Genomic DNA, 23,115 nt, shown 5'->3' on the forward strand with positions numbered 1-23,115 from the left:
GGAGTGACTTACGGCCGCCCCGCCCCCTTGGAGAGCGCCCGTTGGTGGGCGCGGAATACGGAGGCCGGCGCGGGCTCGGGTGCGGTGGACTGGCCGTGCCGAAGCATGACCCAGTCGGTGGTCGTACAGGGTAAGCCTCCTTGGAAGGATGGGGACTCAGTCGCTGCCGAGGCGAGTGGCCCTTTTTTCCGCCTAATGTCTGTTCTCTTTCATTCCTGGGCACAGTCGGCCAGTGCGGAAACCAGATCGGCTGCTGCTTCTGGGACCTGGCGCTGAGGGAGCACGCCGCCGTCAACAAGGTACGGCTAACCCTAACTCCCCACCCGCACCCAGATCTGTCACTGAGGCTCTTCCAAAAAATAAGCAGGAATCACTCTCTGTGAGCTCTTGTCTGGCCAATATTTTTATATGAGATCTTCTTGGTAGAGGGCAAACTGGTTTTTGTTTTTAAATGTTAGTGAAGTACAATTGATTTGGGAGCTTCCTTGGTGGCTCCGCTGTAAAGAATCCGCCTGCCAATGCAGGAGAAGGGGATTTGATCCCTGGGTCAGGAAGATTACCGGAGTAGGAAACGGCAACACACTCCAGTATTGTTGGTGGTTCCCAGGCGGCGCTAGTGGTAGAGAACCCACCTGCCAATGCAGATGTAAGAGACCCTAGGAATCCCATGGACCGGAGAGCCTGGCGGGTGACAGTCCATGAGGTCGCAAAAGAGTGGGACGCGACTTAGCAACTAAAACAACGACAACGTGGTTGATTTACAATGTTGTGGTTATTTCTTCTGCACAGCAAAGTGACTCAAACTTATGGACAAACGTTAAAGACAAATTTAAGTTGGCATTAGACACACAACAGTCTTAAGGAACACTGGCCAGAGACCTTAGTCTTAATTCTCAGAATTGCATCTTTGTCAGGTTTCTTGTGAGGAGCAATGCTATAGCATATGTGAAAGTAGTTGTTCAGTCGCTAAGTCATGTCCAAGTCTGACTTCATGGACTGCAGCAGGCCACTCTGCATTAATAGGTAACATGTGTGGTATTGTAATCCTTAATTTAACCAGTTAGCTTTTTAAATGATTGCCAAGAATCTCAGGAAAGCTTTCATTTGATGCATCTGTTCTACAATTCTGTGACGTCATCATTCTTCATTGCCATCAGCTGAATTTAATTCAAAGCTCTCACTATGTTTCCTCTTATCTAGATTGGAAGAATGAATCTAAGCATTTTATGATTATTTGCTTTTTTTTATTGTAGCTGTATGCCAGCCTTTAAAGTATTGAGGGATAAATAAATTAATAATCCTTGAATTAAAAGGACTTAATTTGGAAAAGAGGCTAAATGTAATCAAACACCAATACATGTATTTTTTTCTTTTTAGAAAGGGATTTATGATGAGGCGATAAGCAGCTTCTTTAGAAATGTGGATACCAGGTAAGGTGGGATTAAAGTTTATCACATAGCATAATCATTATTTTTATGTCGGCAGTTTGGGATACAATTTTTCAAAGGATAATAACAGTTGATAGCTGTAAAGAAGTTGTCCATCTTTTTGTTTGTTTTTCTCATTATTGAAAGTATATTCTCTTGTCATTAATATTCTCATATCATTCAGCAGAGCAGGACTTCTTTTCCTTTCTGTTCCTTTATATCAAGAAATAAAAAGAACCTTTAATGTATGTTCTGTTACTTGACCTTGAAATAAAGTTTCACTATAAGGAATGCTGAAAATTTCCCTGAGAGTATCTTGTTAATGCATTCAATAATGGCTAACTTTTGAAAGAAAACTGTACTGTTTACATTCCTGTGGTATTACTTGTGGTCAGGAGTATTTGCTCTACAAATAGAATGTGCTAGAAAGAAACAAAGCAGATGTTGTCAGATTAGTTTTGTTAATTTAAAAAAGAGTATATGTAAATATAGAGCTTCCCAGGTGGCTCAGTGGTAAAGAACTCAATGCAGGAGACGCTGGTTGTATTCCTGGGTCAGGAAGATTCCCTGGAAATGGCAACCTACTCCAGTATTCTTTTCTGGGAAATCCCATGGACAGAGGAGCCTGGTGGGCTACAGTACATGGGATTGCAAAAGAGTTGGACATGACTTAGCGACTAAACAACACCACAAATATGTAAGTATATATCTTTTACCTGAAAGAGTAATATGATGTTCAGAGTATTTTTTCTAAGCTTCTAATGTTAAGTCATGAAGTTCATGCATTCTCAAAAGGCTTAATAAAACTAAACCTGCTGGGCTTGAACTGAAAAATAAATGGTTTATATGAGTTTTAATCTAATAAAAATTTCAGTTCTACTTTGAATTAGTTGGTTGGATATCTGAGGCAGTTATCTCCCAGGGAAGGCTAGTTAGGCCCCACTTTTTGGTGAATTTCAGATTTTGATCCTCAGGGTTGCAAACTCAGAAACTTCATTGACACCTTGAGAATGGGTCCAGTGCTCTCCCGTACAGGCAGAAAACCAAACTAAAATGGGAGATTAAAAAGCAGAAAGTCAATGTAGTCATGGACAATAGGACTCAAGACTAGATACTTATTATCTTTCACAGGCACATTCTGTTCTGTAAGAAATCTATCAGGAAATCTAAGTAATAGAAGGTTGCTTAGTGACCATGGAATCAGACCAAATAAGTGAGATATATTAACTAACTTAACAATGACTGGTGTTATTTATCTTTATTAATATAGAGACATCTGTTATATAGACTAGGTTTCCTCTTGTTTGTACACTGTAGTATCTTCTCCCTTAAATACTATTAAGAGACTCAAATTTGCCTTTGCATTACTTCCTTGTAGGTGGTATTCTAACTAAATTCGTACTCCTAGTCCCTCTGTAATATTCCTTTTATTGTTACATAGTTGAGACTCAGCCTGGAAGCCATTCTCTCTTAATAAGGTGATTTTACATAACTATATTTTCATCTCCTTGGTTTGTTTTATAGTGTAACCTGAGAGCATTCTTATATATTTCCCTAGTATCAAGTTTGAAGAGAAGGCCTTGGCATCTTGCTCTTCTTTCCATGTGCTATGAATACATGCAGCATCTATTCCACAAAGTAGTACAAAAATTCTTTTTCAAGAACAGGAGCACATCTTTTTATATACTTTATCTATTTGAGGAAATTATCATACCTTTTTAATAACATGATAGGAATTTACCTATACCAAGGGTTGGCAAGCCTTTCCTATAAAGGACCAGTGGTAAATATTTTAGGTTTTGCAGACCATAAAGGCCATGTGCCACATCTCATTTAGTCTGCTCTGATAGCATGAATGCAGGTCTGCTGCTGCTGCTGCTGCTGCTGCTGCTGCTGCTGCTGCTGCTGCTAAGTCGCTTCAGTCGTGTCCGACTCTGTGCAACCCCATAGACAGCAGCTCACCAGGCTCCCCCGTCCCTGGGACTCTCCAGGCAAGGACACTGGAGCGGGTTGCCATTTCCTTCTCCAATGCAGGAAAGTGAAAATTGAAAGTCAAGTCACTCAGTCGTGTCTGACTCTTAGCGACCCCATGGACTACAGCCTACCAGGCTCCTCTGTCCATGGGATTTTCCAGGCAAGAGTACTGGAGTGGGGTGCCATTGCCTTCTCCGGAATGCAGGTATAGATAGTACATAAACAAATGATGTGACTTTGTTCCAGTAAAACTTGTTTTCACAAGTAGCTGGTCAGAGCTTGCCTGAGGATTATATTTTATCAACTCCTGACCTATGGCATCATCTATATTCAACGCAGCTTCCTTCCTATATTCTGTCTTGTAAACTATACTATACTGACCTGTACACTGTTTGTGGTCACAGATTTAGTTACTTTGATAACTTATCTTCAACATGAAATTCTAGAAACAGCTTTAGATACTCAACAGTATATAACTGGTAGTTAGTTGGCGTGTGTTTGGCTGCAATAGGAAGCCTCACTAATGGTGGCTTAAACAGTAGATGTATCCAGTTATGTTACATTCAAAGAAAACTGGGAATCGGATGATCTCTGGAGAAGTGCCCTAAAGACCAAGATACTGTCATATTGTTGCATGTGTTGGTTTTTTGACCTCGTGTATTTTTACTTGTAACTATAAAATGACAGCCTCCACTGCCAGGAATCCCATCCATGTTCATGTTCAAGATAGGAAAAAGGACCAGCTACATCTGGTCATTTTTATCAGAAAGCTTCCCAGAATAACTCCTTTTTATCTCACTACCCAGAACTAGATTTCATGGCCAGCCCAAACTGCAAACAAAGACAGGGAAATAAGTACCTCACTTTTTCAGCCTGATGGGAGATGGATAAGGGGGATGGAGGCTAAGAATGGCCCCTTTGTTGCCTTTTGTGTTTGCCTCTCTTGGCGTATAAGTAGCTTTACTCTACAAATGAAAGTTAACCTTATTATCTAATAGCATTATTACCCATGGGCTATCTTATGACCTTTTCTCATGTTTTATCTTTCAGAGTGGTTGGTGATGGTGGCAGTATTTCCAAAGGGAAAATTTGTTCTTTAAAAGCACGTGTAAGTTGTATACACTTGGATTCTTATATGGCATGTGTTTTTAAAATAACTGTACTTCTGTAACTATCGTTAGAATAAAATTTTACTTCTCAACTTTCAAAAAAGTATTTGCTAAGCCACATTTAATATAAATATGATTAAGCAGACATTTTTGTCTCCATGAAACTTCAGGGGAAAAAATTCGTGCTTAAAGTAAAAATGCTGCATTTTTAGCATTTTTTGTCTAAATATTTTAGGGGAAATATATGTCTAGATAAATAATAAAAGCCATCTTAACTCTAAGCCTAAAATACATTCTCAGTCCAGTTGCTCAGTCATGTCTGACTCTTTGTGACCCCTTGGCCTGCAGCACACCAAGCTTCCCTGTCCATCACTGACTCCTGGAGCTTGCTCCAACTCACATCCATCAAGTTGGTGATGCCATCCAACCATCTCATCCTCTGTCATTCCCTTCTCCTGCCTTCAGTCTTTCTTTCCCAGCAGCAGGATCTTTTCCAGTGAGTCATTTCTTCACATCAGGTGGCCAAAGTATTGGAGCTTCAGCTTCAGCATTCAGTACTTCAGTAAATATTCAGGACTGATTTCCTTTACAATTGACTGGTTTGATCTTGCAGTCCAAGGGGCTTTCAAGAGTATTCTCCAACACCACAGTTCAAAACCATCAATTCTTCAGCAGTCAGCTTTCTTTATGGTCCAACTCTCACATCCATACATGACTACTGGAAAAACCACAGCTTTGACTAGGTGGACTTTTGTTGGCAAAGTAATGTCTCTGCTTTTTAATATGCTGTCTAGGTTTGTCATAGCTTTTCTTCCAAGGGAGCAAGTGGCTTAATTTCATGGCTGCATTCACCATCTGCAGTGATTTTGGAGCCCAAGAAAATAAAGCCTGTCACTGTTTCCACCGTTTCCCCACCTATTTGCCATCAAGTGATAGGACCTGATGCCATGATCTTCGTTTTCTGAATGTTGAGTTTTAAGCTAGCTTTGTAACTCTCCTCTTTGAACTTCATCAACAGGCTCTTTATTCCTCTTTGCTTTTTATCATAAGGATGGTGTCATCTGTGTATCTAAGGTTACTGATTTCTTTCCCGGCAATCTTGATTCCAGCTTGTGCTTCATCCAGCCTGGCATTTTGCATGATGTACTCTGCATATAAATTAAATAAGCAGGGTAACAATATACAGCCTTAACATACCCCTTTCCTGATTTGGAACCAGTCCAGTGTTCCATGTCTAGTTCTAACTGTTGCTTCTTGACCTGCATACAGGTTTCTCAGGAGGCAGGTAAGGTGGTCTGGTATTCCCATCTCTTTAAGAATTTTCCAGTTTATTGTGATCCACAGAGTCAAAGGCTTTAGCATAGTCAATGAAGCAGAAATAAATGTTTTTCTGGAATTCTCTTGCTTTTTGGATGATCCAGCGGATATTGGCAATTTGATCTCTGGTTCCTCTGCCTTTTCTGATTCCAGCCTGAATATCTGAAAGTTCACGGTTCATGTACTGTTGAAGCCTGGCTTGGAGAATTTTGAACATTACTTTGCTAGCATTTGAGATGAGTGCAGTTGTGCAGTAACTTGAACATTCTTTGGCATTGCCTTTCTTAGGGATTGGAATGAAAACTGACCTTTTCCAGTCCTGTGGCCACTGCTGAGTTTTCCAAATTTGCTGGCATATTAAGTGTAGCACTTTCACAGCATCATCTTTCAGGATTTGAAATAGCTTAGCTGGAATTCCATCACCTCCACTTGCTTTGTTCCTAGTGATGTTTCCTAAGGCCCACTTGATTTCACATTCCAGGATGTCTGGCTCTGCCCCTAGGTGAGTGATCACACCATTGTGGTTATCGGGGTAATTAATAATTAGGATCTTTTTTGTATAGTTCTTCTGTGTATTTTTGCTGCCTCTTCTTAATATCTTCTGCTTCTGTTAGGTCCATGCCATTTCTGTCCTTTATTGTGCCCATCTTTGCATGAAATGTTCCCTTGGTATCTCTGATTTTCTTGATGAGATCTCTAGTCTTTCCCATTCTATTGTTTTCCTCTATTTCTTTGCACTGATTACTGAGGAAGGCTTTCTTATCTCTCCTTGCTATTCTTTTGAACTTTGCATTCAGATGGATATAGCTTTCATTTTCTCCCTTGCCTTTCACTTCTCTTCTTTTCTCAGCTACTTGTAAAGCCACCCCAGACAACCATTTTGCATTTTTGCATTTCCTTTTCTTGGGGATGATTTGGATCACCGCCTCCTGTGCAGTGTTACAAATCTCCATCCATAGTTCTTCAGGCAGTCTGTCTGTCAGATCTAATCCCTTGAATCTATTTGTCACGTCCACTGTATAATTGTAAGGGATTTTATTTAGATCATACCTGAATAGTCTAGTGATTTTCCCTACTTTTCAGGTTAAGGCTGAAGTTTGCAATAAGGAGTTCATGATCTGAGCCACAGTCAGCTCCCAGTGTTGATTTTACTGACTATATAGAGCTTCTCCATCTTCAGTTGCAAAGAATATAATCAGTCTGCTTTCGGTATTGACCATCTGGTGATGTCCAAGTGTAGAGTCATCTCTTATGTTTTAGAAGAGGGTTTTACTATGACCACTGTGTTCTCTTGGCAAAACTGTTAGCCTTTGCCTCGCTTCATTTTGTACTCCAAGGCCAAACTTGCCTGTTACTCCAAGTATATCTCTTGACTTCCTACTTTTGCTTTCCAGCGCCCTATGTAACATCCATCACCAGACACATCCACTACTGGGCGTTGTTTTCACTTTGGCTCAGCCTCTTCATTCTTTCTACAGCTGTTTCTCCACTCTTTTCCAGTAGTCTGTTGGGCATCTACCAACCTGAAGGTAGATGCCCAACCTTTCAGTGTTGTATGTTTTTGCTTTTTCATACTCTTCATGGGGTTCTTAAGACAAGAATACCGAAGTGGTTTGCCATTCCCTTTTCCAAAATACTTTCTCATGGAGGTTAATTTTCATTTGAATATGGTGAAAAATTTCTTCTCATCTTAGCTCACAATACAAAGCATGGATTCAGCCATATTGTAGTGAATACAAACCATAACCATGTAAAAACTCCTGAACAAAAATACTTCTAGTCAATAGCTTGTGTTTAGTCTTAGACTAATTCTAACAACACTTCCCTTCTATGATTGTGTCTCTGCAACAGACTGCTTTTTCCAACTGTTGATCAGTAATATTTGATTATGACAAAAATAAAGGTAGTTTAGATGCTATGGAAATAATTGAGATGATAAGGATCAGACCTGGAGGAATGGCTGAAAGAGTAGAGAACAGTAGTGTTGTGGTATCTGGGTACCATCTCCTTGTGTTTTAGGAGACCATGTGCTTGTTAGGATAATTGATTAACCTAATTAGATTAATTGGTTAACCTTTGGTATAGTTTATGCCTTAGGGAATATGTTAATCCCTACCAGATCTTACTCAGAGATAAAGAAATGTTGACTTTTCCTAGTCCACTCCCAGTTTGAGCTCTATCCCACCACCATTCAGTTCACTTCAGTTCAGTCGCTCAGTCGTGTCTGACTCTTTGTGACCCCGTGAATCACAGCACGCCAGGCCTCCCTGTCCATCACCATCTCCCGGAGTTCACTCAAACTCAGGTCCATCGAGTCAGTGATGCCATCCAGGCATCTCATCCTCTGTCGTCCCCTTTTCCTCCTGCCCCCAATCCCTCCCAGCATCAAAGTCTTTTCCAATGAGTCAGCTCTTCACATGAGGTGGCCAAAGTATTGGAGTTTCAGCTTTAGCATCATTCCTTCCAAAGAAATCCCAGGGCTGATCTCCTTTAGAATGGACTGGTTGGATCTCCTTGCAGTCCAGGGGACTCTCAAGAGTCTTCTCCAACACCACAGTTCAAAAGCATCAATTCTTCGGTGCTCAGCTTTCTTTACAGTCCAACTCTAACGTCCATACATGACCACTGGAAAAACCATAGCCTTGACTAGACAGACCTTTGTTGGCAGAGTAATGTCTCTGCTTTTCAATATGCTGTCTAGGTTGGTCATAACTTTTCTTCCAAGGAGTAAGTGTCTTTTAATTTCATGGCTGCAGTCACCATCTGTAGTGATTTCAGAGCCCAAAAACATAAAGTCTGACACTGTTTCCACTGTTTCCCCATCTGTTTGCCATGAAGTGATGGGACCAGATGCCAGGATCTTAGTTTTCTGAATGTTGAGCTTTAAGCCAGCTTTTTCAGTCTCTTCTTTCACTTTCACCAAGAGGCTTTTTAACTCCTCTTCACTTTCTGCCATAAGGGTGGTGTCATCTGCATATCTGAGGTTATTGATATTTCTACCGGCAATCTTGATTCCAGCTTGTGCTTCTTCCAGCCCAGGGTTTCTCATGATGTACTTTGCCTATAAGTTAAATAAGCAGAGTGACAGTATACAGCCTTGACCACCACCATACCAGTGAGCAAGTTGGGAAACGGAGGAAACACTGTTGGGAAAGGGTAAATCAGCATGTTTCTGTAGACTTTGACTTTTTTCCTACAAAGCTTTCTTCCATTTCTCCTTAGTCGTCTTGGTATCATGTGGCTACGATCACTGAAGAGTCTAAACTTTAAACGACAACTTGGTAGTTGGGTTCCTCCCCTGTGTCCAATATCTTAGGTTAACAGGCAAACACTCGGAATTTGGTAAATCCTGTATTACAGTTAGGGAAGTCTGAAAGGCCTGATAGCTATCACCAGGTAGCTCTGAAATAAAATAGTAAACGTCAAATCTTAAAAGCTATGACTCCAGACCTAGGCTAACTAAGTGAGGAATCCAGAATAATTCCTTCCAATTGTCATTAACTTCCAAGGGAGAAACAATGGTCTGATATGACAAAGGAAAGATCGAAAGAGTTATAGACTGTCAGGGTTTAGTGCTAAGTGACTATGAAAAGGGTGATTGTCTCAAGACTGACTTCAGGAGGTTCTCGTTTTCTTTTTAGTAGTAGATGTCGTCTCCCATGTCAGTAAAGCTTGTGGCATTTATGAGTTTGTGAGTTTTTATTGTGAATTACTGGCAAGGAGGGACACTGTCATCATCTTTTGACATCTGTCCAGTACCTTGGCTTTGCACATATAAGTAGTTTACTGATTTGAACTGGACAGTTTTCAGCTGTGATTTCATAAAGAGTAGCATGGTTGTACCTAGTGAGCAAATACATTAATGCACCCTACATTCATTTAGAATTTTTTCTGGTTAAGGTTACCATCTAGACTTCTGAGACCTTGTTCTCAAGAAATTTATAGTCACATAGGCACATAAATCAGACATGGCTGAGTGACTTTTACTATAGCTATTCTTATTTTCCCCTGGAGAAGGAAATGGCAACCCACTCCAGTATCCTGGCCAGGAAAACTTTATGGACAGAGGAGCCTGATGGGGTACAGTCCATGGGGTCACAAAGAGTCAGACACGACTAAGCAGCTAACACTAGGCATATGCATAAAAGAATTGTTAGAAAACCAGAGAGAATGATTCAGTTCCCTTTTTTCCTTCTTATTCTTTGGGTAAGGGTTCAGAATCCATTTTTTCATTGGATTCCACTTTTGCAGCAGGGTGAAATTAATTTTTTAATTTTTGTAACATATTCTATAAAAAAGCATCAAAGATTTGATTGGGTTTAAATTATAAAAAGAACAATGCAACTATAAGCTCAAAAATCATTTTTGTTTATAGAGTGACTAAAGAAAAATATGCTGATTACATTTTATTTCTCTTTCTCAGGCTGTTTTGATTGACATGGAGGAAGGGGTAGTAAATGAAATTCTTCAGGGACCATTGAGAGATGTATTTGATAGTAAGCAGCTCATCACTGATATTTCTGGCTCAGGGAATAATTGGTGAGATTATGCTGAATGTAAAAATCAAATGTCATCTGAAAAACATGAGGAATCTTTGTTTCATTCTGTTAGGTCCCCCTGACATGAAAGCAAGATGTAATTTGCCACGCCTCACACTAGGCCTTTCAGCCCATCATCTTTTCCTTCAAGATGATAGCGTTTCACAATGCTTGGAGGCTATCTGCATCCTAGTTGTTTCTCTCTCTTTTGTTTTTAAAGAAAAAGATGAATCATGAAAAATTCATTTACTAAAATTTCTCCTTGTAATTTGATTCTTTGTAAATGCTAGGTAATGACAAAAATTGCAAGTATAAACTGTTCTCTTACCTATTACTGTAGGTAATAGTAAAGACTCTATCAAAGTCTTCCTATCAGTCAGATTTAATAGGAAATGATGATACAAATACCGAGATGCAAACCAAACCAGTGTCCCAGCATATATAACTTATTCTGTAACTTTTGAGTTACACCTGACCACATGTTGTGTGGAAGTCATTCTTACATTTCAGTTCACCATAATAATACTTGCAAATCTGGGCAACCAAAAAGGCTTGCAGAGCCTCATGAATATTAGTACTAGATGAAACATTTCATCTAGTCCTAACATGATGTGACCAATGTTTTTCTCATATTTTAAGCCTAAGGTCCATTTAGAATTTTTTATTTTTCATGTCTTTCTAGTTGACCACAATCTGCTTTTTAATACATAACATACACCATACATAGTCAGAGATTAAGTGAAGATGAGGGAAAAAATCTATGTAACTAAAACCCATTTTGTTGTATTTATACCTTAAGGGAAGATAAATTTTAAAAACTGTAGTTTAATATCCATTGATAGTGAACTATCTTACCAGGTTATTTATGGATTATATTTTTAAATATATATGTGTGTGTGTATGTGTTTATTTGCTCAATTTTCTACCAAGTATCTTTGAGATTATATAATATGATTTATTGATATTAAACAGGAATAGAATTTACTTAAAATAGTAAAAATACCTTTTCAAGTTTATAGTCTTTTAAGTCAGAAATAATAAAATCTTGAAATAATAAATGCAAGATTTTTTTTTAATCTGTATTCTTTTTTCTAGGGCTGTGGGTCACAAAGTGTTTGGCAGTCTTTATCAGGAAAAGATTTTAGAGAAACTCAGAAAGTCAGCAGAGCACTGTGATTGTTTGCAGTGTTTTTTTATAATACATTCCATGGGAGGAGGTAAAATTATTCAGTCATTTGTCTATTACAGTGTGAAAATGCAAGTGGATATTCATTTTGTCAACATAAGTCTTATTTTCAGGCCTTACTTTGAAAAGATAGAACTATTAAGAATTAAGAGTATGTTTATGAGTGCATGTACATAACAGCTTTTTATCTTAAATTTTTGTCAAATTGTGTCACTGACCATTTTTTACAAACTTAAAAAGCATTTAAAGAGCCAATAGAACTGAATCTGAAAAAACTTTTCTTCTATCTTCAGTGGACGGTAGATTTCACTATAAGCTTTTTGAGAATGCTGCCTTTCTCCTAAGAGTTTTCTTATGTGATTCTGCATCCTAACTAGAGCTAAGTATTTGTGCATATTCATAGATGTGCTTGCAGAAGAATACCAGTACCCTTTCTTTAACCACCTTCAGCCCTTTCTTGTGTTCAATAAGAGAAATAAGTAAAAGAAATCCTCATAGCTCCTTTAAATCATTCCTTACATGGTAATTAACTGCCTTAACCTAGAATAAATGATCTGCATTGCTTTCTTTCCCAGGGAAGCCTGTACCTTGCAAGGGAAGTATTTTGCTCCTCTATTCCATGAAGTAGAAACTGATCATAATTTGCTAATTTCAAGAGAGAATTAGCCTATTTTAAAAGAAAAATTTGCCACACTTTTTTCCTCCAAGCTGAGATTAAGATTTTTATATTCAGCAGGTTATGTACAATTGACTTTCATTTTTACTCAGTATGATAGTATTTGAAAATTGCAGTGTAACCATGCCTTTAGAAGGCCTTTATAATAATTAAATTAAGAAACTAGTTTTCTTTGTAATGACATAATTAACCTGCAGATTTTGAGTAAGTTTTCCAAAAAATACCAGTTTGATTTATAGTTCTTTATGGTACCTTTCTATATCCCTTTATTACTCAGAATCTCAGTAGATTGTACTTTATTCATAGTTCACTGAAAATGGCAAATATACTTGAAACAATATTGCAGATTAAAAATGAATTCTTTTCCCACATCTAATCCCTAATCTCTCTCCTCACAGATAATCAAGTTTGCCAGTGTCTCTCCTTCCAGATATTTTCTGTGCACATTTTGTGTGTTTTTACATAAGATCATGCAATACATATTACTCTACCATATTTTCACCTTAAATTGTTTCTGAACATTTTTTAATATCAGCCCTGTCCGATTGTGTAAATATGTAATAATTTTTGAAGTCAGTTCCTCATTAATGGATGTCAAATTGTTCATGGTTTTTAGTTACAACATAAAAATCCCCAGCGAACATTTGGTATCTCCATCTTTGTTCGTTTGTGCCACAATAGCTGTAAGCAATATTCCTCGATAGGAAAGTGGAACCAAAGTTTGTTGGTACATTTTAAGTTTTGATTGATACTACCAAATTATCTTGCCACAATACTGTGCCAGTCTATATTATTAGCAGCAATTTATAAGAGTTTATTTCCCCACACTGTCACCAACACTGCGTATTATGAGACATTAATATATTCAAAATTATATTGTGTTAATTTGCATGTTTAATTAGATGAAAGGTTGAGCATCTTTACATCTATTTGCAATTTGGTTTATTTTATTATTTGGTTTATTTTATTGTAATAATTATAATTATTACAATTTGTATCCTTAGCTCATTTTTCCATTGCATTATTCATGTTTTTTACTGTTGATTTGTAACTCTCTTTATTAAAGAAATTTAGTCCTCCATCATATGTTTTGAAGATTTTTTTTCTTAGTTTGCTTTTTTTTCCATATATATGGAGAGAGGAATTTTATTTTTAATGGAATCAAAACTGTCTTTTTCTATAATGGCTTTGTTTTTTTATAATGCTTAGAAAGTCCTTATTAGGGATTAACCCCCAAAAATCTCTTTCTAACCCAAAAGATCTCTATCACTTTCATCTTATATTTTAACATCATAACCTTTTAATATTTTATTCACATGGGGTTAGAGCATTGGCTTTTAAACTTTTCTTTCATCAGAATAGCAAGAAGTACATTTTATATCACAGCCCAGCACACACACACAAACACATGCACAAACTAAAACAGAAGAGTATTTACCCACACTACATGTGACTTACTAATATTTCATTTAAGAAAAGAGAATACTAGTCATGGTCTTATAAATTGGGTTTATAACCCACTAACGGTTCACAAGCCATACTTTGAAAACCACCAGGATGAAGGATTCCAGTTTTCTCTCTTTAACTTCTTAAAAATATCTGAATTTGTAGAAATAGAACTCTGTGTATCAGAAAGTTACCTGAATGGAATTCTTAGAGTTTCTGCTTTTAGACAGATAGTAAAAAAAGTTTCCTGTTTTAAAATTATGTAAATTATAGTTGGTCATGCTTAGCTTTGAACCGTTTTAACTCCGTGTTTTAAATTGCTTCATGTCATGATACCTTTCATCATTAGGATTATGTAGGTGCTACACTAAAGACGTCAAGACAGTTTGGTTTTTTTAAGTTGCTTAGCATCAAGTGTAGACTGAATACTGTCTTAGGTGAATTTTTTACTCTTCGATCAGTTCTCTTGGCATCATATAGATATAATTTGAATGTAAAAAAGTATAAAGTGTAGAAAGGTCTCTTATCATCATAGCCAGACCCAGAGATTGAATTCATGGCTTTAAGTCTCACTACCTATATTGTCTTCATTTCTTTATCTGAAATTAATTAGTTAATATATATATATAATCACAGGTATGAGTTGAAAATTGTCTTTAATAAATATTTTTACCAAAAATACCCGACAGAAATCCAGGTTCTTTACAATTACATTCTGAACTATTTATGCTGTTTTCTTTTTGAAATCTTAATCCTCAGGAACAGGATCTGGACTTGGCACATTTCTTTTAAAGGTGCTCGAGGATGAATTCTCAGAAGTATACAGATTCGTGACTTCGATTTATCCTTCTGGTGAGGATGATGTCATAACCTCACCTTACAATAGCATCTTGGCAATGAAGGAGCTTAATGAGCATGCAGACTGTGTTTTGCCCATTGACAACCAAGTAAGAAACAGCATTGTGATTTATGGACGTCTTGTGTATACGTTCAGTCTTGTGTCATGCGTATATGTTTATGTGAAACAGTCTCCACTTTCAGCCTTTCCATCTAAGAGAAAAAATAAGTTTAAATTGATTTTTGTGGGGTTTTTTTTGTCTTCCTGGAAGAATTGTCATCTATGTCTTCCCTTCTTAAATAGCTTCTTTCCCAATATTTTTTCTTTTAAAAGTCTTTATTTGACATCATTAGCAAAATTGACGTCATGGTGAATTCTGGAAAGTTGGGTGCAGCTATAAAGCCAAAGAGTCTGGTTACTTCAAGTACTGGAGTTTTTAAAAAGCGGCAGGAGAAACCTTTCGATGCAATGAACAACATTGTGGCAAATTTGCTGCTCAATTTAACAAGGTAATTCTATTCACAGTGTACCTAAGGGCAGTTTAAAAACTTCTCTGTGCTTTTGATGATGTTTTGCAGTGGCATTTTTTAGTTAGTCTAAGGTGTAGAAACTTTTTAAAATTTTTATTAAAAAAATTTTGTTTAGTATTTTCAGATCTGTGAATGATAGATCAGAATTTTACTTTCACTGACTCCAGAGCAGCATTTTCCCCAAGTACATTCCATGAAATATTAATAGGTGTTAAATGATAATAGGTTTTGTGGGAGATATACCTGAGAAACACTTTGGTTAGATAAAAGCAAATGTTTTTTCTTTTCCTTTCTGTAAATTAACCTTTTAAACCAGCTGATACATAACTTTATTAGCTGGTCCAAAATATTTCTTTGACTTTGATCTAAAAGATTACTTTGGCATTATTCCAAATTATCGCACATATAAGCAAACCCTGGGGGAATTTATTAATAGTAAGATTTATAGAATTAACTATTGAACTATATGTATTTGATTCAATCTGAAGTCTGTCTTAAAAGTAAAAATTTTATGTATATAATTAACAACTGTGGTCATGTATCTGGTTATACTTTAGATAATCCAGAAATAAGAATTGTTGTAGATGTTGTGTTATAATTATCTTTATGTTCATGATACTAAATTTCACTAATACAGAAAAAGCATATATTCTTTACTTAAGTACAGTGTACAAAAGTAAGAAAGTGCCTGCTGATGAAATCAAGCTTCATTAATATTTTTCATGTTTTAATGTTAATTTTTTAGCTCTGCCAGGTTTGAAGGATCCCTTAATATGGACCTAAATGAAATCAGCATGAATTTAGTTCCTTTTCCTCAACTGCATTATCTTGTTTCAAGCCTAACACCTCTGTATACACTGGCAGATGTTAACATTCCTCCTCGAAGGTAAGATTTAGTAACTGTATTTCAATTACTTGAGGATTCAGATTGCTTTAAAAACAAACACGTTTTTAAGAGATAACTGTATAATAACTAGTTGTTTCTACATATCATCGTCTTTATGAGAAGTATATAAAATAGTTGATGACAGCCTTTTTCTATTCAGTGAATGCTGCTTCAGAAGTCAGTTTAAAATAAAAAATAAAAATTTTAAAAATAGAAGTCTTTTTAAAAATCTCAATATTAAGTTGTTTGAAATTAAATCTAATAACTAAATTTTACAGATATAATTTTTACTGAAAAAGATTTAACAGCTTTGAAGTCTGACACATAAGTATGAATGCTAGCTCTGTCACTTCCTCATTACAGGACCTTGGGCAGGAGCTGAACTTTTAGTTTTCTCATCTTTAAAAATGAGAGTCAAAGTGCCTACCTCATATGCGTTTTGGGTATATTGAATAAGAGTATCTTTTAGAGCTCTTACCACAGTCTAGCACCATAGAAGGCTTACAGATACTGCTCTATTCAGTTCAGTTCAGTCGCTCAGTTGTGCCCGACTCTTTGTGACCCCGTGGACTGCAGCACGCCAGGCCTCCCTGTCCATCACCAACTCCCAGAGTTGACTCAAACTCATGTCCATTGAGTCAGTGATGCCATCCAACCATCTCATCCTCTGTCGTCCCTTTCTCCTCCTGCCTTCAATCTTTGCCAGCATCAGGATCTTTTCAAGAGAGTCAGTTCTTCATATCAGGTAGCCAAAGGATTGGAGTTTCAGCTTCAGCATCAGTCCCTCCAATGACTATAAAGGACTGTTTCCCTTTAGAATGGACTGGTTGGATCTCCTTGCAGTCCAAGGGACTCTCAAGAGTGTTCTCCAACACCACAGTTCAAAAGCATTAATTCTTTGACACTCAGCTTTCTTTATAGTCCAACTCTCACATCCATACATGACTACTGGAAAAACCATAGCTTTAAATGTACGGACTTTTGTTGGCAAAGTAATGTCTCTGCCTTTTAATATGCTGTCTAAAGTCTCTTAGTTTCCATTTTTTCCCCATCTATTTGCCATGAAGTGATGGGACCAGATCCCATGATCTTAGTTTTCTGAATGTTGAGCTTTAAGCCAACTTTTTCACTCTCCTCTTTCACTTTCATCGAGAGGCTTTTTAGTTCCTCTTCACTTTCTGCCATAAGGGTGGTGTCATCTGCACATCTGTTATTGATATTTCTCCCAGCAATCTTGATTCTAGCTTGTGCTTCATCCAGTCCAGCATTTCTCATGATGTAGTCTGCATATAAGTTAAATAAGCAGGGTGACAATATACAGCCTTGACGTACTCCTTTCCCGATTTTCTCTGTTATATGTCATCTCCAGAATACCTTGTTTTATAATTTAAGCATAAAAGTTATATCAATTTACTGAACAAAAAATGTATTCTTAGTATAGACAGTGATGATGAACTTGATACGGTCATGCTGACATTCACAGTTGGCTGAGGAAAAAGGTCTTGTCAGACTCTGTTAGAGGAAAATTGAAATTCCCTGGCAGTCCAGTGGTTAGGGCTCCGAGCTTCCACTGCAGACAGCCTGGGTTCCATCCCTATTAGGAGAACTAAGATCCCTCATGCCTCCCTGCCAGCACCGCCGCCCCCCCCCCCCAAAAAAAAACCTCTTTTAGAGGAAAGTTTGTAAATGATAAAATGAAAACTAGATTACAGATCTTTTTTTAAGAGTTTAAATTTTGTCAAGCTAATTCTATATTGTGGAATGTCACAGTGATATTGATTAAATTTTATTTGAGCAAATAGCCAACTATGCAAACTAGTAGGCACAGTCTCTTTTCTGTGTGAGATGCTAATGAGCTTAAGCAACTTGCACAATTTGTTTTATTGATCATGGGAGTCAACCATAAATGTTTGCTTTTATTATCAGCCCAGCATATTAAAAATGAGTATACTGGTGAAAGATACACCTTCACTGTGGACACAGAATGTAAAGTGGTGCAGACTATTTATTGTACAGTAGTGATGATCCAGACATTTAAAGTTAATCCTTAAAAGCTAAAGACATGTAATTTCTAATTAAGTTCAGCATAATCCTCCTTGGTATATTTTGATAAAAATACCATGTCAACATTTAAAATGTATACTTATATAAGTATAACTTGTTAAAGGTTTGTTTTTAATTAAAACATGTTAGGAAAATCTGTAGAGAACTTAAAAAATGTTAGACTCTTAAGAAACTAATCACAATGCTCTTTCTAGCTTTGTGTTCTTCTCCTTTTTCCCTCTACTATACTAGAGGTATTTCAAAGGCCGCCATATCTACATACAAACATATTTATCCTTAAGCAAATAATAAATTGTTTTAAAATTATACTGTTAAAAGGCATAGTTTTAAAACTTTAATGTATTAGTAGTCTCAAACAACTAAGAATGATTTTTGGTTGTGCTTTGTATTAATAAATGTCATCTAGTCCATTTTTATCAGTGAAAATAGAAAAACACATATTGGAATGTGTTTGCTGCTGCTGCTGCTAAGTCGCTTCAGTCGTATCTGACTCTGTGCGACCCCAGAGACGGCAGCCCACCAGGCTCCCCCGTCCCTGGGATTCTCCAGGCAAGAACACTGGAGTAGGTTGCTATTTCCTTCTCCAATGCATGAAAGTGAAAAGTGAAAGTGAAGTCACTCAGTCGTGTCCAACTCTTAGTGACCCCGTGGACTGCAGCCTGCCAGGCTCCTCCGTCCATGGGATTTTCCAGGCGAGAGTGCTGGAGTGGGCGCCACTGTGGAAGGTGTATATGCTCCTTTAAATTCCTTATTTCTAATGTAAATATAAACGTGCCAAGAACTTTAAATAGCTCCTTGCTAATTGTTAAGTTTTTTGACAAACGGTAAATCAAGAATGAGTTTGCCTGCTTATTGTATAGTGGTTCTTAACCTTTTCTGGATTAAAATGTCCAAAAGCACATACCAAAATTTTGAACACAGTAGAGGAATCATAAGTCCCCCAAAGCTCACCATCCACTAAGAGAGTCCTCTATCCTTCTTACTATAGAAGAATGAGGATAGAATATAGGCTCCACTAGAGTAGGGAATTTTTGTTGTTCACTGCTGGGTCTCTTGCACCTAGAATGTTGCTTGGCATTTAGTAAATATCTACTGAATGAAATCGCAGCATAGTGCAATTTCTGTGGCTCTTCCTAGACAGTCTGCAGATTCAACACACAGAGTTCTGGCTAGAGTTATCAAAGGAACTTAATCATACTTGTATTGAGTTAAATGGGATTTCAGAATCAGACTGGGGCCATATTAAAGGCCTAGGAGCCTGTATTATTATATAAACTTCATCAGTCACTTTTATCTTCCTCTCTTTAAAGAATAAAAGAAGTTAAAAGACTTCATTCACTTAAAAGTATCCGTTTTCAGGAATAATAATAGAAAGTTGTGTCTCTTTTAGAGAACTTAGTATTGTCCTTTGATAGTTTCTTAATTATTCCAAACTAATTTGTGATATATTTTATAGACAGTAGTCTAATAGGTTTTTAATTAGTTTTGATAGTTCTGATATTATGAAGTAGATAAACATATTGAACTAAGTAATAATGACATAAGTTTTAGACATTAGTACCACATAGTTAACTGATGATTTAGTCAACATTTTGTAGCTATCTGAAATCACCAGTATATTGCAGAAGCTCTATCACCCCCCTCAAAATTGCTTGATTTCCTCTCTTCATATTTACCCAGATTGCTTTGAGAAAATGATAGCAGAGATTCAGAATATAATTGTGTGTGGTTTATTTACCTATAGATGACTGTCTTTTCATCTTATAGTTACAGATAGAAGAATGATGTAATATTTGTATAAACAGTGACTCTTCCTTTGTTCTAGGCTGGATCAGATGTTTTCAGATGCCTTTAGTAAAGATCACCAGCTAATTCGAGCTGACCCCAGACATAGTCTCTACCTCGCCTGTGCCCTCATGGTTAGAGGAAATGTACAGATTTCTGATCTTCGCAGAAACATTGAAAGGTTCGATTTTATACTTCTCAAGATAATGTGTTATGTGCACTGTTTGCAATGGTGGAGCATGTAGTTAAGTAGCATTGTGAACTTCAGTTGAAGTGTGACCTTGAGCAAGCTACTTAGCCATTCTGAGCCTTATTTTTCCTCAAATTTAGAAAAGAATAATAGTACAATGTTGTTAATTATGTTATGCACGTTAAATGATGAGATGGTATCTTCTGGAAGTGTTCAGAAAGTTTAACTATTGTGTTTATTACCACCACCACTACTACACTGCTTCTTAGTTTCTTTTACTATTTAGTGACAGTCTGTTTTTTAGGGAAGTTGCTTTATTGAATTTCAAAGCAAGGAAAATTATAATACCTTTATTTCTTTTCATCCCCAGATTTCTAATGTTAAAGAATATGTTTCTAGCTTCTTGAATCACCATTACAGCCAATTTAACATCCCTTAGTTCACTGTCAGACTATACCTTGATACTGCTGGTATTAAAAATTAGATAACCTACATTATAATTTAAGCACTTAGAATGGTACCATTAGTAACGTCCTAGTTTAACTAATGTGGGTGGCCATAATATGGCAGACATTTTAGCACTTTAATTCTTACCTTTGAGTTTTTGCCTCTCAGATTAAAACCTTCACTACAGTTTGTCTCCTGGAATCAAGAAGGCTGGAAGACCAGCTTGTGTTCAGTACCTCCCGTGGGCCATTCCCATTCATTATTAGCATTGGCAAACAACACGTGCGTGAAGCCTACCTTCGTAGAACTGAGAGAGAGATTCATAAGGCTCTACAAGAAAAAGGTAACCATCAGTACACCTTTCAACTGTGTGTTTATTTTGGCTATTTACAGTCCATGGAGTCACAGTCATACACGACTGAGCGACTAAGCGCATGCAAGGGGTATTCTCAAGAATTACACAATATAAATCAGGCGTGATCCTGTTTGCTGTATCAGTGTATTGATTATAACTGAAGAGGAGAGGCTTACTCACATTCTAAATGAGAAATCTCATGGGTTTATAGGATTTCGGTTCTCATTTCTCTTGTAAAGCAGAGTGAACTATCATTTTAATAAGAATATTTTACATTATAGGATAGTTGTCTGTATTAAATTCCTAAAACTGGTCAGCATTGGTTTTTTTATTTATAGGCTCATCTTCATCACTATCTACAAATTGAAGGGATGGAGGAAAGCTGTTTCTCAGAAGCCGTGTCATCTTTATCAGCACTTATACAGGAATATAACCAACTGGATGCCACAAAAAGCATGCCTGTGGAAGATTTACCTAGACTAAACGTAGCTGTGTGAAAAAGAAACCCAAAGATAACACTTTAATTTCACATTTTTTACCCCCTTACCTTTCTGCTTCAGAATTTTTGTGATTCAGAAAGCCTAATGTGTTTTTCATATTGAGAAGACTGTCTTTAGAATGGTTTCCATTTAATTACAATTTGTTGATGATACCATTGTGTGAAATTAGCCAAGTACTAGTGCCTTAACGTCAAACATTTGTCTTCCAAAAAAGTCGTTTTCTAAAATTGAGAATAGAGCTCAACATTTTACTTTATTTATCGTCTCATATTTAGTCATTTATACAGAGATAATCATGGCTGCAATAAAATCTTGTACAGATATTTTTATATTTATAACTTGTTTTCATAGTCTGTTTAAATTCTGACTCTTTAAAAGTAAATACAGGAGTAGAACATAATATAAATATTTCTTTTGTAACAGCCACTAACTTCAGGAATAGATTTTATTACAATTTAAGGAGGTTTTATTTCTTCTTTGGGTAACCACTTGTTTGCACTCAAAAGAATCACAGTTTACAATTAACCTGTATTAAGTTATTTATTATAAAATGTTTTTTTAATCAAACCAGTTGGTTTTGTAATAATAAATGTTCACCTTTTAAAACTGTTCCTTGTTACCAGTTTTGATTGTCACTATTTATATAGCAAACAGAATATTACTAAGCTTGATACTTTCTTTGAAACTTTGCAGTAAATGTAATAGTCTGGTGAAAGTGTTCCAATTACTATAAATCTCCAGTTTTAGTCTTCAGCATTAATTTAATTTATTATATATTTCAAACTCACTGATGGACTTACCATTTAAGGAAGTAATTTTGAGAAAATTTATTTTCAAGCCAAAAAAAATCTTGTGTGCTTTCTTTAGTGTTATTTTATTTCCTTTTCAAAGTAAGTATACTGCTCTTGGTTTTTACCTTGGAAATCAAATTTTTTACAGTTTGGTATAAAAGTTTAGGTAACTGTCAACAGTGGTCAAAGAAGTTCCATTCTTTCCTTCCAAAAGAAATCTTAATTAATATTCAGGATAGGGCAATGAAAATAATAAATATATTTACAGCTTAATCTTACTCCTGTTTAAGATTTAATCTAGAAAATCTTATAGGATAAAATGTTCTCTTGTGAATTGTATAATTTTTTATTTCATGGAATATGTAGACAGAACCAACTATTACATAATTATACATTTTAAGAGCTCAATTTTAAGGTTTTTCATATTTTACATATATTTTTGGGAGAACCTTTTTTTAAGCTTCTAATGCCTTAAATACAGTTATCTGAGAACATCCAGGCATTCTTACTGTTTGAAACTAATAAGGCAAATTTGCCACCCTCTTAAAACCATTTTAAATTTTGATGTAATAACATGATTAACCTTAACTTTTCCTCCTTGTGCTTCATTTTATAGAATCTTGAGCTCAGAAAATATATCCCCTGGATCTCTGCAGTTTCTCTGACACACACAAGATGTAATCCACAGCATCTTCCATTTAAATGACCCTTCATTGGGGCAGTCAAATTGAATGGTAATCATTTTAGACTTATTAGGCACACAGCATCTCTTATCCAAGCATATTCCACAGAAAGTGGGTCTATAACTCTGAGTGCTTGAGCATCCAGAAAAGACAAATTTTTCAGCTTTGACAGGTTGGAAAGTAGGTTGGCACGTTTTTCCTTTGGGAATCTGAAAAGATATATAACATTAAGTAGTCACTCTTTAAACTTGATTATAATAGTTCAGAAAAGTGATACTTCATAGACTATAGACTATTATACATACACAGAAAATAGCTGCATTTAGGACATTAATAGTTGCATTTTATTAAAATAAATATTTATTAATATTAA

General features: G+C 36.3%; 2 protein-coding genes across 4 annotated transcripts in view; one reads left to right on the plus strand and one right to left on the minus strand.

Moving 5' to 3' along the window:
• TUBE1 (tubulin epsilon 1) lies at positions 1-21,877 on the plus strand. Its single transcript, XM_069598076.1, has 12 exons — positions 1-130; positions 226-299; positions 1,378-1,430; positions 4,452-4,509; positions 10,251-10,366; positions 11,461-11,582; positions 14,433-14,620; positions 14,845-15,020; positions 15,787-15,927; positions 19,817-19,957; positions 20,582-20,756; positions 21,107-21,877. Exons 1-12 carry the CDS (start codon positions 106-108, stop codon positions 21,263-21,265), a joined length of 1,428 nt encoding a protein of 475 aa, XP_069454177.1. The 5' UTR covers positions 1-105; the 3' UTR covers positions 21,266-21,877.
• Positions 21,712-23,115, minus strand: part of CCN6 (cellular communication network factor 6) — a 17,155-nt gene continuing 15,751 nt past the window's right edge. For all 3 annotated transcript variants that reach the window (XR_011258562.1, XM_069598077.1, XM_069598079.1), the window contains one exon: positions 21,712-22,951. Coding sequence is in view for 2 of the 3 variants with exons in the window: in XM_069598077.1 (XP_069454178.1) it covers positions 22,670-22,951 (282 nt within the window). In the remaining variant the exon portion in view is untranslated. The remainder of the gene's footprint in view (positions 22,952-23,115) is intronic.

Source organism: Ovis canadensis, chromosome 8 (assembly GCF_042477335.2).
Source record: "Ovis canadensis isolate MfBH-ARS-UI-01 breed Bighorn chromosome 8, ARS-UI_OviCan_v2, whole genome shotgun sequence".
In the NCBI taxonomy this organism is placed as follows: domain Eukaryota; kingdom Metazoa; phylum Chordata; class Mammalia; order Artiodactyla; family Bovidae; genus Ovis; species Ovis canadensis.